The sequence below is a fragment of the Nanorana parkeri genome, unplaced genomic scaffold (genome assembly GCF_000935625.1).
Source record: "Nanorana parkeri isolate BGI_ZX_2015 unplaced genomic scaffold, ASM93562v1 scaffold431, whole genome shotgun sequence".
NCBI classification, from domain to species: Eukaryota; Metazoa; Chordata; class Amphibia; order Anura; family Dicroglossidae; genus Nanorana; species Nanorana parkeri.
Genome location: NW_017306699.1, coordinates 204479 through 220756, shown reverse-complemented (window position 1 = coordinate 220756; position 16278 = coordinate 204479). Strand labels below are relative to the sequence as shown.

At 43.0% G+C, this 16278-nt stretch overlaps 1 protein-coding gene across 1 annotated transcript in view; it reads left to right on the top strand.

The window, feature by feature from the left end:
• Positions 1–245: 245 nt before the first annotated feature.
• The window catches only part of LAMP2 (lysosomal associated membrane protein 2), a 41911-nt gene continuing 25878 nt past the window's right edge, over positions 246–16278 (top strand). The window contains exons 1-2 of the mRNA XM_018560070.1: positions 246–361; positions 13389–13507. Coding sequence (XP_018415572.1) covers positions 316–361; positions 13389–13507 — 165 coding nt within the window. The 5' untranslated portion in view covers positions 246–315. The remainder of the gene's footprint in view (positions 362–13388; positions 13508–16278) is intronic.

Below are 16278 nucleotides of genomic sequence, written 5' to 3'. Positions count from 1 at the left end.
TCCCGCATTCACAAATAAAAAATTATTGTAAACATTTCCACCTTCAGATATTAAACAATACACGAATTGTACGACTATGTTTGTGTGTAACACGTTTTTAGGGAAAGAGAGCGTGTATGACACTAGAGGACCGAGCTATCGAACATAAAATATATTTTCTCTTTCCCGCCCATAGAAGGCCGTAAACCATAAAATCAAGGCGATGGCAGAGTGGTGGGCGCGGCCGTGGGCTGTCATGTGACTGTGCCGAGTGTGTTGCAGTCAGTGGGAGAGAAGTAGACGAGCTGTACGGGTCTGTGCTGGCCTGGAGAGACTATGGAGCGCTGTCTGTGTTATGTGACGCTGTGTCTGCTGGGCCTCGGTAAGTGGGAGAGGTCGGTGCAGGCCGGCCGGAGGGCACACAGCGGTGTCAGGCCCGCATACAGTATTGCTGCGTTAGGTCTCTGGCCGTTCCATTAGGAAGTCAGAGCTGACACTTGGGGCGAGGGATGCTGTGCTAATTGTAATGTGATCCTGAGGATGGGGCTGATAACACAGGATGCCATTTAATAAGAACACAATAGATCGCCTTTCTATTGTTACCACATTCCCTGGTCACATGACTAGTGTGCATTAAAAGCCTATTATACACAATGCTGGCATAGAAGTCGTCTGCTCACAGTACAATCATGACGCATGGATTACATGTTTTGTATAGAAGAAGGGAGGGGGGGGGGGGCACAGGGCCTTGGAAAAGGTTTTTTCCCCCTCCATTTTGGCCAACCCCCCCACCTATTATCTTTTGGCAAACTCCTTTCCCCTCCCACTGATACAGGTGTACTACCTGTACCCCATACTGCTGTGTAGCACAGCCCTGCGCTATGGATTTTGAACTTTGCTTGCAAATCGTGAGGACTCATTAGCACAGTCACCTGACTGCGCTGACCAATGAGAATCCCTTCTGACCAACGAGAAGTACTTATTGTGGCCTTATGGGAGTGTTTGATGAAATTTAAGTACAGTGGGGTGTGGAGAGGGTGCAAGATTGGAAGGGGTAATTCTATTTTGCCAAGTTCACTAAGGATAGTGGACTTGCCCTTTAAAACTGTAGAAGTTCTCAGCCAGGCCACAAAGCGGAAGTTAAGTAAAAAAATAATTGCTAGGAGGTAGGGATTGTTGGCAGAAGAACATCTGCAGGTCTCTCCTGGCAAAAATCCCTACCTCCTAGCAATTATAGAAAACTTCTCCCTCTCTCCCCTAGCATTTTATTAGTTTTCCCTGCGGGCACTGTATGGCAAACGTGCTGTACAATGTAAACCTCTCTAATCGTCTCTAAGATGCCTAATGCCAGTGACGTACTTGTATGATACTCGCCCAACACACAGCAGTTTACTACGACTTTCCAGTGTTATTAATCTCAAATGGTAATATTTACATAACATAGGCACTCTTCTGTTTTATATATAAATATTAGGGGTGTTCAGATACCAAGTACAGATACGTCTCCAGCTCCAAGACTAGAGAAAAACTCAAACGTCAGGAAGCAGCTGTCAATTGTAAGGAGCGTCCCAGCTGCAACCCTGGTAGATCTCATGAAAATGCCAAGTATCAGCACTGGTATCTGAACCTCCCTAATTATAATATACATTTATGTAGGTCAAATTTTTTACATTGCTTCCATTTCGCACAAAATCGTTTTTTTGGCTTTTTTTCCTGGTTTGCAACGCTGACGTTTTAGTAGTGGCTCCTATCAGCTGTGGTGCCTCTACAGTGTGGACACTCCCCACCCTGAAGAAGCCGACCAGCAGAAACGCTCCGTGAGTTCCTCATGCTTGCACATTATGCATGCACACGCTGGTACTCGTGACACATGTAGCCCCACCAGCAGTGGTCCAGGAGAGAGGGTGTACGCCCTCTAAACGGAAGTTAGGGGGATGCACTGCAACCCCCTATGGTGTAACCATAATAAATGTAAACAAAACTTTAAAAAGCGGGAACCTGAAAACGAACGGTATGACTGACAATAATTCTTGCATATAAATGGAGAATGATTACTGTTGGGGTCAACACACTTTACAATCTGGCTGTACAATCTCTGTACAATCAACTTTAGATCTACCAAATCTATGTAATATGAGGACCTACTCATCCTATCCAGTCAATCTGTATACAATCAGGCAGGCCCTTGTACTACACACTTGTTAGTAGATCTAAAGGAGATTGTACAATCAGTTTGTAACATGTGTGGTCAGCTTTAGCCGGCTCTCCAAGGGCTAATACTTGAAGGTCAGCTCTGTGCTTGGGTAGGAACAGGGTTTAAAGTTCACATTTACAGGTCTATTCACAAAAGGGTGAAGAGTTTGGGGAAGACTGGAGAAGTGAACAATGTAGGACAACATAGCCGATTAGGACAAATTCTCCAATTCAGCTCACTTTCCAGTTCAGCAATGATGTCCTAGATTGTTCACTTCTTCTGTCTTCTCCAAACTCTTCACCCTTTTCTGAATAACCCTGTATATTTTATTCAGACTCCTGTGTCATAAAAAGTCAACATGATTTGTACAATGCATGCCCCTTCATCAGGGCTTGGTACTGTTGAAAGAAGTTTGTACTAGACTGGTAATTTGGAATGATCCTGAGAGGTAATTGTGATTGCTACTCCCTGGCTGCGGCAAGTATTCCACACTTGCACGTTTGTGTAATACTTGCTTCCCTGTTGCATGCTGTGGTTTCTTTCACTGGGTCAAGTGTCGCTATAGGAAGTCGGAAGAAAAATCTGTCTGCAGTGGGGAAAACCAGGTATTCCACCCATCCAACCAGTCGAGTGCTTGGCAGGGAAACGGCAATGTTTCAGTAGGCCAGCGGAAAGGTAGGTATAGTCACACTTCTTTCAGCAAGTATACTTTATATACAGGTTACTCTGTACTGACTTTAATCATTCTACATATTTGTAATTTCAGGCACAAGTATTTGTATGGGGAAAGTCAGAGACTGGCTTTGGAACTTTGACCTTGATAATCAGTAGTGTTTGTCCTTTTGCACTAGATTTTATCAGTCAAGTGTTTTCAATGTATGTTGTTGGAATGTATGTTTGCAGTGGTTATTAGAGATTGTGTTCTGTGTCATGGTTTAAGGAACTTGGTAGCAAAGGGCCCCTTGGGTGTGTGGATTTTTTCTTTAATACCTACAATAGTCTGTCACATTGTAAGGTTGCTTAGGGCAAGCCACAGAACTGCCTGAACAAGTTGTTTGGCTAAACGGTAAAATACATCACTCCGGTCTGCCTTTTTTGCAAGAGCATTTGGAGCAGCCACATGGTCCAGTTAGGAAAAGGCTAGAACTGTTTTTTGGTGTCCTTTTTTAAACAGTTACTAGTGACAATTTCACTTATGGTCCATTTACATCTAAAAGGTCCATTGAGTTGCATCAATGTGCATTGCCTAAAGGCAGACCATTATAAAAGGGCTGCCAATGGATATCAATGGACCAATTAATGGTTATGACCCTTTTTTCCAACCCACTGCAACTCTCAAAAATGCACGTATGTACGCTATATTGCCAAAAGTATTGGGGCACCCCTCAAAATCATTGTACTCAGGTGTTTCAATCATCTCCATGGCCACAGGTGTATAAAACCAAGCACCTAGGCATGGAGTCTGCTTCTACAAACATTTGTGAAAGAATGGGTCGCTCTCAATAGCTCAGTGAATTCCAGAGTGGTACCGTGATTGGTTGCCACCTGTGCATTAAAGTCCATCCGTGAAATTTCCTTGCTATTAAATATTCCACGGTCCACTGTTGGTGGTATCATAATAGAGTGGAAGTAACTGGGAACAACAGCAACTCAGCCATGAGTGGTAGGCCACATAAAATGACAGAGCGGGGTCAGAGCATGCTGAAGAGCACAGTGCGCAGACGTCGCCAACGCTCCGCAGAGTCAATAGCTACAGACCTCTAGAGAAGTGGAGACGTGTTCTCTGGAGTGACGAATCGCGCTTCTCTGTCTGGCAATGTGATGGGAGTGTCGTGGCGGTTGCCAGGAGAACGGTACTTGCCTGACTGCATTGTGCCAAGTGTAAAGTTTGGTGGAGGGGGGATTATGGTGTGGGGTTGTTTTTCAGGGGTTGGGCTTGGCCCAATAGTTCCAGTGAAGGGAACTCTTAAGGCATCAGCATACCAAGACATTTTAGACAATTTCATGCTCCCAACTTTGTGGGAACAGTTTGGGGATGACCCCTTCCTGTTCCAACATGACTGCGCACCAGTGCACAAAGCAAGGTCCATAAAGATATGAATGAGCAAGTTTGGGGTGGAGGAACTTGATTGGCCTGCACAGAGTCCTAACCTCAACCCGATAGAACACCTTTTGGGATGAATTAGATCGGATACTGCGAGACAGGCCTTCCCGTCCAACATCAGTACCTGACCTCACAAATGCGTTTCTGGAAGAATGGTCAAACATTCCCATAGACACACTCCTAAACCTTGTGGACACCTTCCCAGAAGAGTTGAAGCTGTCATAGCTGCAATTGGCAGGCCAACTCAATATTGAACCTTACAGACTAAGACCGTTAAAGTTCATTTGCGTGTAAAGGCAGGTGTCCTAATACTTTTTGCAATATAGTGTATGTTCTGTTGTGCTCTGGTGTCTTGGCATCTACTGTAGATTGTGTTGGGGTGCCTTTTACAAAGAATGGCTCTGCAGTCGGACGGTTTGCTTTGATGCACATTATAGTTTAGGTGTGAATGGACCCTTGGAGTTTAATAAGGGTAGTTGGAGTTTTTCGTGTTTTAGTTTGGTTTGGTCTTTTATGTTTATAGCTTGTAGGATAGTTGTAAAATGGGGTCATGGGTTTACAGAACACTCCCTAAGTTCTAACCGAAAATTAACCATAAACCCCTGTGTAGCAGTTACCCTCTCCTGCCACATCTTTCTTTTAGGTCAGGGGTTCTATGATGGGTTTGGTCTTCGGGTATATGGTGCTGGATCTCAGAATAATATATAAAAGTATATTGAAAAATCATTTTTGCGTTATTGAACCTGAAATCAAAGTGAGGAAGTCGGCTTGATGTTGTATAACATGGCATTATCATGGTTAGGACTTGTACCCTCATTCCATGTTCAGGACCAGAAATCTAATACACAGCTTGTATATTAGTTATTTGCTGTTTTTATGTACATGATAACATTTGTATAATTTTCTTATCAGTTCTGTTCCTAGTCAGCCATTATGTAAAGTAAGCCAAGGTATTCACATCTTTTGTAGTCATTATGATACCTAATATGACTGGTCATAATGATGATTATGACAGTCTGGTAAAGGAGTATGGAGACATATTGGGCAATCCATTTGAGCTTGTAGTCCTAAAAATATGAACACCTGCTTAAGAATCTCTTACCATCTCGCAAGTGTGTCATAGCAGCAACATTAATAATTCAGATTTCTCATTATGGGGTATACAGGCACTTTGATTCTACCCCCCTATCCCCCTCTACACTTCTAGACTGGCAGGGCTTGGAGGCTAACCCACCAGTCCTAAATGTTCTATTGTAGAAGGTATGCGTAGCTCTATGAAAACTGTGACTTTTAGGATGTATTAATTTGCATAGCATCATGGGGAGACTTTGTTGGAGTATAGGGTACAATCTGGTATCTAGAATGGTAAGACGAGGCATGGGAGTGTGATCTATTGGCTTTTAGTTCTGGTGGTTTATGGTGCAGAAAATAATGTCTTTCTCCTAAGGCTTTTTGCTTACTCCTGCCAATGTATTTTCTGAAAGCAGAAAACTGGTAGAAGAAAAACAAATTGCACATTTTTATGTTGCACAAGACTGCCTCCAACAAGTAAACATATTGTCCTTAGAAAGGAGGTGATTAAGAGGGGACCTTATTGCAGTCTTCAAAATCATTAATGGGGACCACAATATTCAGAACAAATTGTTTGTACCAAAGACAGTACTGAGAACACGCGGACACAAGAAGAGGTTAGAAGAGAGGGGTTCAGTCTTAGATTGTGGAAGGCTTTTATTTTTAACTGTGTGAGTAGTAAAAATGTGCAATTCCCTTCCACAAGCAGTGGTATCCGCTGACCACACACCACACACCACACACCACACACCACACACCACACACACTTTATTCAGCCTCACCTACTATGTGACAATGTTTGCAGCTCATCAGGGGGACGGTAATGTCCCTAGAATTAGTTTTCTTATCCTGGCATGTCCTAGATTCGGCCATGCAGGAGGGGGTGTGGTACCTTAACATTGACATTTGTTTATATTTTTTTTTAAAAACTTTTATTACTATCACAATGGGGATGAAAAGCCACTATGTGATATATTTTACAAGACAGGTCCTCTTTATGGAGTCTGGCAGTACTGGTTTGTTTACGTTCTTGGCTGCTGCTGGGCAGAGTCTGACAGCAGTGATCCGGGCAGAGCAGACCACTTCAAGGTTCACAACAAATGGTAGAATTGGTGAACAGATGTTTGCCCATTCTCCCTCTGTTCTGCCATCCTGAAATCTGGCCTTATCGGCTACTTCATGCATTACCCAGGCTCGGGCTACCATGTAAAAATACTAGGGACCGATACTATTTTTCCAAGAACGAGTACAAATACTTTTCCACAAGTACTTGCTGATGCCAATTATCCTTGTTTCTCCTTTTTGTTGTTGTCGTCATGTGACAGTTTTTCTAAATCAATACAGAGTAATGATTTTGGGATAGTGGTGGAGCGCCAGGGCCCGGAAGCAGCTGCAACCCTGGTAGTTCTGCCACGGACTCCAAGCTCTAGAAGGACTAGAAGTCCCAGCAATACATTATACGACAATTCAGAATAATATGAAGCTACATACGTTGTGTTGCTCACCAGGGCTGTGCGGGAGTCTCGCTGGGGCTGTGTGCACAGCACTCTCTGGGGCTGTGTGCACAGCACTCTCTGGGGCTGTGTGCACAGCACTCTCTGGGGCTGTGTGCACAGCACTCTCTGGGGCTGTGTGCCCGGTGGGAAGGAGATGTTGATCTGGCCGGCGCTGTAAACAGCCACAGCGAGATCCCCACAAGGCTGCCGTGGCAGGACCTTACTGCAGCTGCTTGTGTTTAAAAATTTAAAGATCCGCTATCAGCTCTTAGTATGGTGGAATTTTCACGAGTAAGAATAGTTATGCCCAGTATTGGCACTGATACTGGTATCTGTGCATCCCTAAAAAAGAAAAAAAAAACAGATACCATGAGTAATTCTCGGGATAATAAACTGTTTTTGCAGAGCTTATCAAGCCTTGAGTTGCTCGGGGAGGATCAGTGAAGCAGAGTGAACGGAAACGTCCTAAGTGAACAACAGCCAACCTCCTTCCCCTGTCATTCCAGCGGTGCACTCCGTTGTACTTTTTTTTTAATTTATTTTTGTTTTGGATTTATTTTTGTTTTGAGTCATAGGAGGACATTTATTAATCTACCCCTATGACCCAAAGTCAACAAATAGTGGGCTTATGCTTGCTATAAGCTGATGGGGCAGTGCCACAACGCAGTCGAGAAGAGTCCAAATGGGTAGAGATGCAACCCTGCTACCTAACCTGAATAATTCCTGGTTCTGTAGTATGGACAGAGAGGGACCCAAACTTTCCTGTCTCACAGTACAGTGCTATCACCAGGCCTGAGCCCAGTAACTTAGGAGGGGTGTGCCTAAGGTCTGCTGTAATGAAGCCTCCTATACAGCAGCAGTTAAGATGCACTACCAGTGGGGTTTAACCTCCCACACTCAGGATTACTGAAAGGTAGTCTCTTACCTTGTCCACAATCCCCGCTGTGTCCTCCGGCCGATGCCGTCTTCCAGGTTCCGTCCCTTGCGAGCATCTGCGTCGCAGGGGGGCGGAACTGGCAGGAATTTTAAAAGTAAAAAAAAAAATGAAGCAAAATAATCTGACCGCCAGGAAGGTTACTAAATATTTAATACACTAACACTGCTAGGCTTTGCTTGGTAAAATCTAGGGATGCACGGATACCATTTTTTCAAGCCCGACTGAGTACCCATACTTTTCTTCAAGTACTCACTGATACCAATTACCGATGTTTTTTTATTTTTTTTCCGTTTGTATTGTTTTAGAAAAACTGTCCAGATATTGACGATTTTAGGATGACGGTGGAGTGCCAGGGCCCAATCGCAGCTGCAAACCTGGTAGTTCTGCCACTGACACCAAGCTGTAGAGGGACTACAAATCCCAGCAATACATTCTACAACAATGCAGAATACCACCAGCAAAAAGTGCAGTTATTGATGCTTCGTTTGGGGCATTTTCATGAGTACTCGTGAAAATGCCCAGTATCGGCACTGCTACTAGTAAATTCCTTTGTCTACCTAGATCAACACAAAACTGTAAATTCCACAAACCTTCCACGTGAAGTCACTGCCCACCATGTTTAACGATAAGGCACGGCAGTGTTTTTGGTAATACTTTACAATCTTGTAGCAACTTGACTACACATTAAATAAGATTGTTAAAAGTATCAAATAAAACGGCAGCAGATTTTGAGACATAGTAGAAAATCTGTGGGTGGTGGCGCGTACATATGGTTTTATATCCTATAATCATCACCAGATTATTCCTGTGGGTGCAGGTAATCAACAATATCCAAACGATAGAGTTGTCGGTGAATGAAACCATGACTGCTATAGAGATTTGGATCTCATGATATCGTTTTTTGTTGCTTTTACTATTTTTTTTTTTTTAGATAACACCAGTCCCCTTTTAAAGCTTGCTTTGTAACATCATGACAAGTCAAGGTTGATAAAAGGCCATCCATTCAGAGGGGTTGCTGTAGATCATATTTCATTGTAACAGGCTATAAGGTAATTTAATGCAGTTTCCATGACTGAGGGGATGGCAAGATCTGTACAGCTGATCATGTATCTGTAGTTTTAAATTGTAAGATAAATTCAGTTACTGAGGACTTTAGCCCTTGATACATTAAACAAACTTAGTGGCTTTCAGTATAAAGTTTATGGTAAGCCTAACTGTGATGATGATCACAGTTTAATAGCCTTGTCAAGAAACACTGTAGACAGCTTGCTTAAATAGCTGAAGTAATGTACAATGCATGGGGGTTGCTTCAGAGGAACAATTACTACCTTCCTAGGAAATTTTGCATTCAAGTGTGTAACTTGAAATCTTTGCCAGTGAAACGAAGGGTTTAAATTATTTTCTAAAGATAGTTTGCATAAATCTCCAATATATCTGTCAAAGTGAACATAACCGGTCCATGGGACACAGTGATGGCATGCTTATATCTGTACTAGGGACTTTAAAGAGGAACTCCAGGAATCTAAAAGGTCAACCCTTGAAGTGGAGCTTCTCCTGCACTGCAAGGGCTACCTGCTCGTTTTGGTCTAGAGGCTTAAAAAAAATACTCAACCGGGGCCTCCATCCCACCTGGCTGCTAGACCAGTGCCCGCACCCTCTTCTCCCCCGGGCCCTGGCAGTCTAAAGCCCTGCTGGCATCATCGTGTCTAATGTAACCCATTCACCTGCCTGCTCGTTTTGGTCTAGAGGCTTTAAAAAAATACTCAACCGGGGCCTCGATCCCACCTGGCTGCTAGACCAGTGCTCTCACCCTCTTCTCCCCCGTGCCCCGGCGGTCTAAAGCCCTGCTGGCATCATCGTGTCTAATGTAACCCATTCACCTGCCTTAAATGTGAGTGAGGACACTGAGGAACATACCGCAGCTGGAGGAGAGAGGTGAGCAGTCGCCGCCACCGCCACAGGACCAAGGATTGGGTGAGTACATCTTCTTCTGTATTCCAGCCCCTAGAGAGAAAGGAGTACGCTTGCAGTGGGGGAGGTAGCCCCAGTGCTCGGGTTGCCATTTGAAAAAACTTAAGTTCTTCTATAATGTTGTTGCTACGTTAGATAAGTCCTATATCCAATCAAGTTAATACCATGACTTAATACTGTGCTCTATATATTTTTTTTATTTTAAAAATATTTGGAGGAGCTTGAGATCCTCCATAATGTATCTGGTTTGGCACATTGCACTACAAGTCTATTAAGTCTATCCTGGAATTAGCAGAAAATAATTTTAACATGCACAATCGTCAGTGTCAGGGATTGACTAATTAATGGAATTCAGGAGTCAGTCTGTCCAATCCAGGAGCCAGCAGATTTTACTAGGCACCAGCTCTATTTAATACAATAAGAGAAAACCTCAGTAGTTGGGCACCAGCTGCAATTTTTAAGGAGCATTGGCTACCTGGCTTCCCAGATTTGCCCAGCCCTATTCAATGGCAACTACAGACAAGAGAGTTAATTTGTACACAATATTTAGTGCCCTCCTGATCCTTCTGGGCTTTGGTTTACTACCCCACATGTTTACATTCCTGACGGTTGCACTTTAACCATTGGCCAGTGTGAAATTGTTGTTGACCATAGATCTAAACCCTTTCTTTCTCTCCCTGACTTTGCTTCCAATTTTACAGTTGCACTTTATCTCCATTCACAGAAAATAGAACGACTAAAAGCTTGTGCGTCCAGCTAAAATGTTTTATAAAATTTTTTTTTTTTTAGATCGAAGGCGGAAGATTAGAATCTGTTGGTTTTGTCATCTGTTTCCACCTTCTTTTTTTTTTTTGGGGCCATAACTGTGATGGGTATTCTTATTAACCAATAGTAATCATAATCATTTAACCTTATGCAACCTTCTTGCATAAGGTTAAATAGGCGAAAACCCTGCACTCCGGTTTTTGCCTACAACACTCCACTAAAAAGGCCCGACTTGCTAACTGCTAAAAACAATGGACACTTCTCAGTACTCATACTCCTAGATCTTTCTGCTGCCTTTGATACAGTCGACCACCCACTCCTCAAAAAACTCCACTCCCTTGGTCTCCAAGACATTGTTTTTTCTCCTATCTCAAAGCATCTTCACTGTCACCTACAACTCAATCCCCTCCCACCCTAGCACTCTGTCCTTATCCTTCTATTCTCTATCTACACATCTTCCCCTCGTCAGCTGATAACCTCCTCCCATGGCTACCAATACCATCTCTGTGCCAATCGCACATAAATCTCTGTCTACTTCTCAACTCACCCCCTCGGCATCACTAATTTACTAACTGACATATCAGTGTGGATGTCACACCACTTCCTTAAACTCAATCTTGAAAAAGCAGAGTTCATCTTATTTCCGTCCCCTTCCCTGACTTCTCCATTGAAATCAATAACACATTTATCAGTCCCTCAACACATGCTAGGTACTAGATGTTATCCTGGACTCTGACCTCTTTCAGGCCTTACATCCAATCACTGACCAAATCTTGCTGTCTTAATCTCTAACATTTTCAAAATTCTCCCCTTAACAAATTACACCACCAAGCAACTAATTCACTCTAGTCTTGACTACTGCAACTCTCTTCTCATTGGCCTACCACTAAACAGGCTATCCCCCCTCCAGTCTATCATGAATGCTGCTGCCAGACTCAGCCACCTCACTGGCCACCACCCCTCTCTGCCAATCCCTCCACTGGCTTCCAATAGCGCAAGCATAAAATTCAAAATTATAATGACATACAAAGCCATCTACAACTCTACCCCAGCTATTTCTCCAGATTATATCAAGATATCATCCAAACCGTCCGCTCCTCCCAAGACCACCTGCTGTCTTACTCCGTCCCATCCACAAAAGGTGGATGGGAGACTCTGTAGGTAGCTGCAAGAAAGTTCCATGGTATGATAAATTCTGAGGTTTTTGGCCATCAGACCAAGAACGTTGGCTTAAGCCAAACACTGCACATCATCATAAATGCACAATTCGCACCATATAAACATGGTAGTAGCACATCCTGATGTGCATGTTTCTCTGCATCAGACCCTGTCAGGCTTGTAAGGGTAGAGACTAGAATGAATACTGCAAAATAAAGAGAAATCCTGGAGGAAAACCTAATACAGTTTACAAGAAACATTGGGAGATTCTCTTGCAGCAAGACTGTGACCCTGAGCATAAAGTCAACCCCTCATATAAATGGCAATTGAGAGAGGCCTATCTATGCAGACCCAAGGCTGTCATTGCTGTCAAAAGCATATCTACTAAGTGCTAACTGGAAGGGGGTGTATAGTTGGTTAATTGGGGCTCTTGCATTGTAATTTAAATAATTTTCCAGAGATCTGTTTTCACTTGGGCATTAAATCAGAACTCCAGGATTTTTTATTTATTAGCCCTAGCAGTGGGGCTACCCTTTAATTGCAAGGGTTAACTGCTCCTTTGTGTCTAAAAAAAGTTATACTCACCCAAAGCTTTTAGTCGGCTTCTTAGACCGGCCCTTCCAACATCTTTCTCCCTCCTCTGCAGCAGTCCAAGGTCTCATAAATCATTGTCTACACACAGTGAGGGACGTTATCAAAATCTGGAGCAGCTGTGCACGGGCACCGGTCTGCTACCATCTTTCATTTTCAAATGTTAACTGAAGAGAGAAGCTGATAGGTTGCCATGGGCAACTGCTCCAGATTCGGTCTGCTCCGTTTTGACAGCTGGCTGGCACAGAGCTTAAGGTGAGTATATCTTTGTTGCACTTAACTCTTGCAGTGCAGGAGTAGCCTTCTTTTAACAGTCCAACAACATTATAAAATCTGAAAACTGCCAAGTGGTGATTTACTCTTTATTTACCCTTTTTTCCAATGCAGTGCACTCCACAATGCACTATTGCATGTTGCTGTGAGTCACAGCATGCTGAAAAGCAGATGTGTTGCCTTGCCTTTTTATAATGGATGTTATGTGTGTTCCTGCAATGTGGAAGTGTGGATCCATCCTAAAAGTCCTGAAGCAATGTAGACCAGATATCTAATGGGATAGAGTAGATCAATTGGCCTGAGGGCTGTTTTGTACAACAGTGCTACTGCAAAATAGGTTCGGGACCGCAGCTAGGTTTCCATTCCTCAACATGCAGTGTACACGATGACACTTCCCTTGTGGTTGGGTCAGATAGCAGCAGTCACCTAATTTGAAGCAGTCTTTAAAAGTCGCTGGCAAAATTTATTAGGTTTGCACACAATGATCTTTTGTAACATGCATATTTCGTACATTAAAACTAGCTGTTCTGTAAAGAGTTCTTCTGTGACAGTGTCTTCATGGTATGCATTTGTACATACAATCCTACCCAAAGGCTGATTTTACTACTTCAAAGTCTTTAGGGTAGGTTGGGTGGCTGCTACAAGTTGGTTTCCCGTAGGGTTGCTGGTTACAGCTATGACTGATCTTTAGCAGCAGACCTGTGTGTAGGTCTTTTCTTAGAGCTCTAGACTTTGCTCTAATGATGCAGTTATACAGCGCAGTCATCTAGGTATTTGTTTACTTCATGTCATATGACTAATCTGGGGATTGTATGTCACTGACAACCTGACCTTTTTTTTCTTTACCAGGCTTCTTGGAAACAAATGCTTTTGAAGTGGAAATAAAAGATGCCTCCAATAAGACCTGTATATTTGCCAGTATGAAAGTCAAATTTACAGTAGAGTATGAAACCAACAATGGCACATTTGTAAGTATATTGGTAAAATAAACATCAATATTTATTTTATTTTTTTAGACATTTGCTTCATTTATCCAAAAACCTTAAAAGGGAATTGTTTGTCTATTGTAGATAATGTCACATTTTTAGCTGTTATTACTGACTTGCACTGATGTGGGTCTCATGTCCAAAACCATTGCGGATTTCAGGAATACGTTGACTAAAATGATATAGTGAATTTATGATAAATACATTAAGGTGCTGCAGAAATAAGTTTGGAAAAAAAGTGTCAATATGTGTATCTGTGGGATGCCTAATGTTTTTTTATAATTTCAGTTTTTGGTTGCTTTACACATAACTACGCAAATCTGCATTTTTTTTTATTTTTTTTTTTATTTTTTTTTTTATTTAAGTCGCATACAGGAACAAATCTTTTACTGAAAACAAATGTCTACCGATCTGTATTGAAAACAGGTCTGAGGTATGACAGGAAAAGTAATGAATCTTAAATAATGTTGAACTACACACTTTGGGGTGTCACAGGGCCATTCGCTCTGCAAACATCTAACTTAACTAAATTCTAGATGATCCTCACCCTGATCTAGTGGCCTTTATGTGGTTCAGATGTTTGAGTGAACTGCACACAGAAGACAGTCATTTGTGCCACCAGTTCAGGGACAGAAAGGTGTAGGAATTTGATAGGAACTAGTGAAAGCTGGAAAGTGCTCCAGCATTGCAGGAACCTGACAGGACAGACATGTGGGACTGTGCCATTGCCCAACAGTCTGCAGGTGATGCAGTTCCTTTCATTTTGTATATTTTGCAGGTTGCAGCACTCTAATGTCTTCCATTTTCAGGAAACTAGCAATATGTCTTGCTTCTGCAACATAAGTATATAGCTCAGAAAACCGTGTCTATCCTGGTGACCGATTTAAGCATACATCAGCCGGTCATCAAGCCAAATATGTCAATTTTCTGCAGTCCTTATGGTGTCTCGCAACAGATTTTTATTTAATCGGTTAGGGGACCAAGTGCATATTGTACTTTGTCCAGTTCAAATACGCCCTGCCGTTGCTAAGCAGTGTGGTCGGGCTGGTTAAGCATCTCTGTCCAACCATGCTGCTAGCAAGGAGGCAGATTTCTGAATGACAGTGCTTGTGTCTGACAGCAGGGCCACTCTGGATATCAGTGTTGACACTCATAAGAGATTACTCAGTGCTGTGGGCTATGATCTGCAGGGTTATGTGATCGATCTGCTGAGGCTGCTTGTAAACCCAGCCCTAGCAGTTGCATTACAGCCCTGCTGTGCTGAGTGAATGATCAGCATTGACTGTGCCGTGTCATACACTGTTTTGGCTGCGACAGCACTTACTATTTATCCATAAAACCTCAGCTCTACAGGGCTGTGTTAACAAACAGTGATGAGTGATCATTCATCAAAGCTCACTGCATTGCAGGGATATGCATTCTATCTCCTGGGTCTGCTTGTAAACACAGCCTCTGCATTTAGATAGCAGCCCCGCAGCGCTAAGTGGTCTTTTATGAATGAATGGCCAGTGCTTTCAGCGTTGCGTGACAGAGCAGCCCTGTATGTTTTTACTAGCAGCCGGCAGCTCTATACCACAGCCCTGTAGTGCTCAGGGCTGGGGTGGAGCTACAGCCAGCATGAACATAATTACAGAGGTGCTTTTATTTATTCCACATCGGGGCCACCGATCTGAACAGGACCAAGTACTGTTTTGCATTTGATCCCCTGACTGATCAAATAAAAATGTAAAATTTTTAGTGCAACTTCTTTAAGTATATGAGGATGGGAAATGACCAAGTAACCATGAAAATGGTTCAAGCATAATCCAATCATGAATGAAGACCTAAAAGAGAAATCACAGCTCCGGCAATGAAATAAAGTAAACCGCATAACAAGGAGCTATAAATTGTAGGGATGCACCGATATATCGGCCGAAAATGGCACTTTTGGCTAAATGCCGAAAAGTGCAATTTTCCTGCCGATACATCGGCGCATCCGTGCTTTCTTTCCTCCCCTCTGTGCGCTGCTCTCTGTCCCAGCGGGGAGGAGAGAAAGTGACAGCCGGCGCGGGAGCGCTGCGGGAGGAGAGCGCTGTGAGTGGCCGGCGCTCAGCCACCTATCACAGTCCGGCAGACAGTGTGGGGGCGGAGACAGCCCGCACTGTCACAGGAGGCTGGGCTCTCCTCCCTACACCCCTCGCTCAGCCTCCTGTGACAGCGTGTCAGGAAGGAGAGCGAGAGCAAACACTCCGTGATCGTTGAGTGTTTGTAAATACTTGAGGACAGGGTATGTGTACTATGTCCTCAATTATGAATGAAGGGGAAGTGATCTACATCACCTCCTGTTCATTCATAGTTATAGCAAACGCACTCTGTCATGTTATCAATGAACAGGAACACTCATATAAAAAAATACAATATTAAAAACATTTGAAAAAAATAAAATAAAAACATTTTCGGTTTTGGCCTGACAATTTCTTTTTTCTTTCAGTTTCGGTTTTTAAATTTCTATTGCGGTGCACCTCTTATAGGATTGTTACACTTGTGGGTACAATTTATATCTAAAAATTATCAAAAAGCTTAACAGTAACATTCTGAGACAGTCTCCTTCTCACTCTCTCCTATTCTCTAATTGATAACGAACTGCACACATCACATACTTTCACTGTTAAGCTGGAACACACATTGGGGTGAATTTTTCAAAAGTGGAGCAGACCGAATCTGGAGCAGTTGCCCATGGCAACCGATCTGCATCTCTCTTCTTTGCTCAGGTA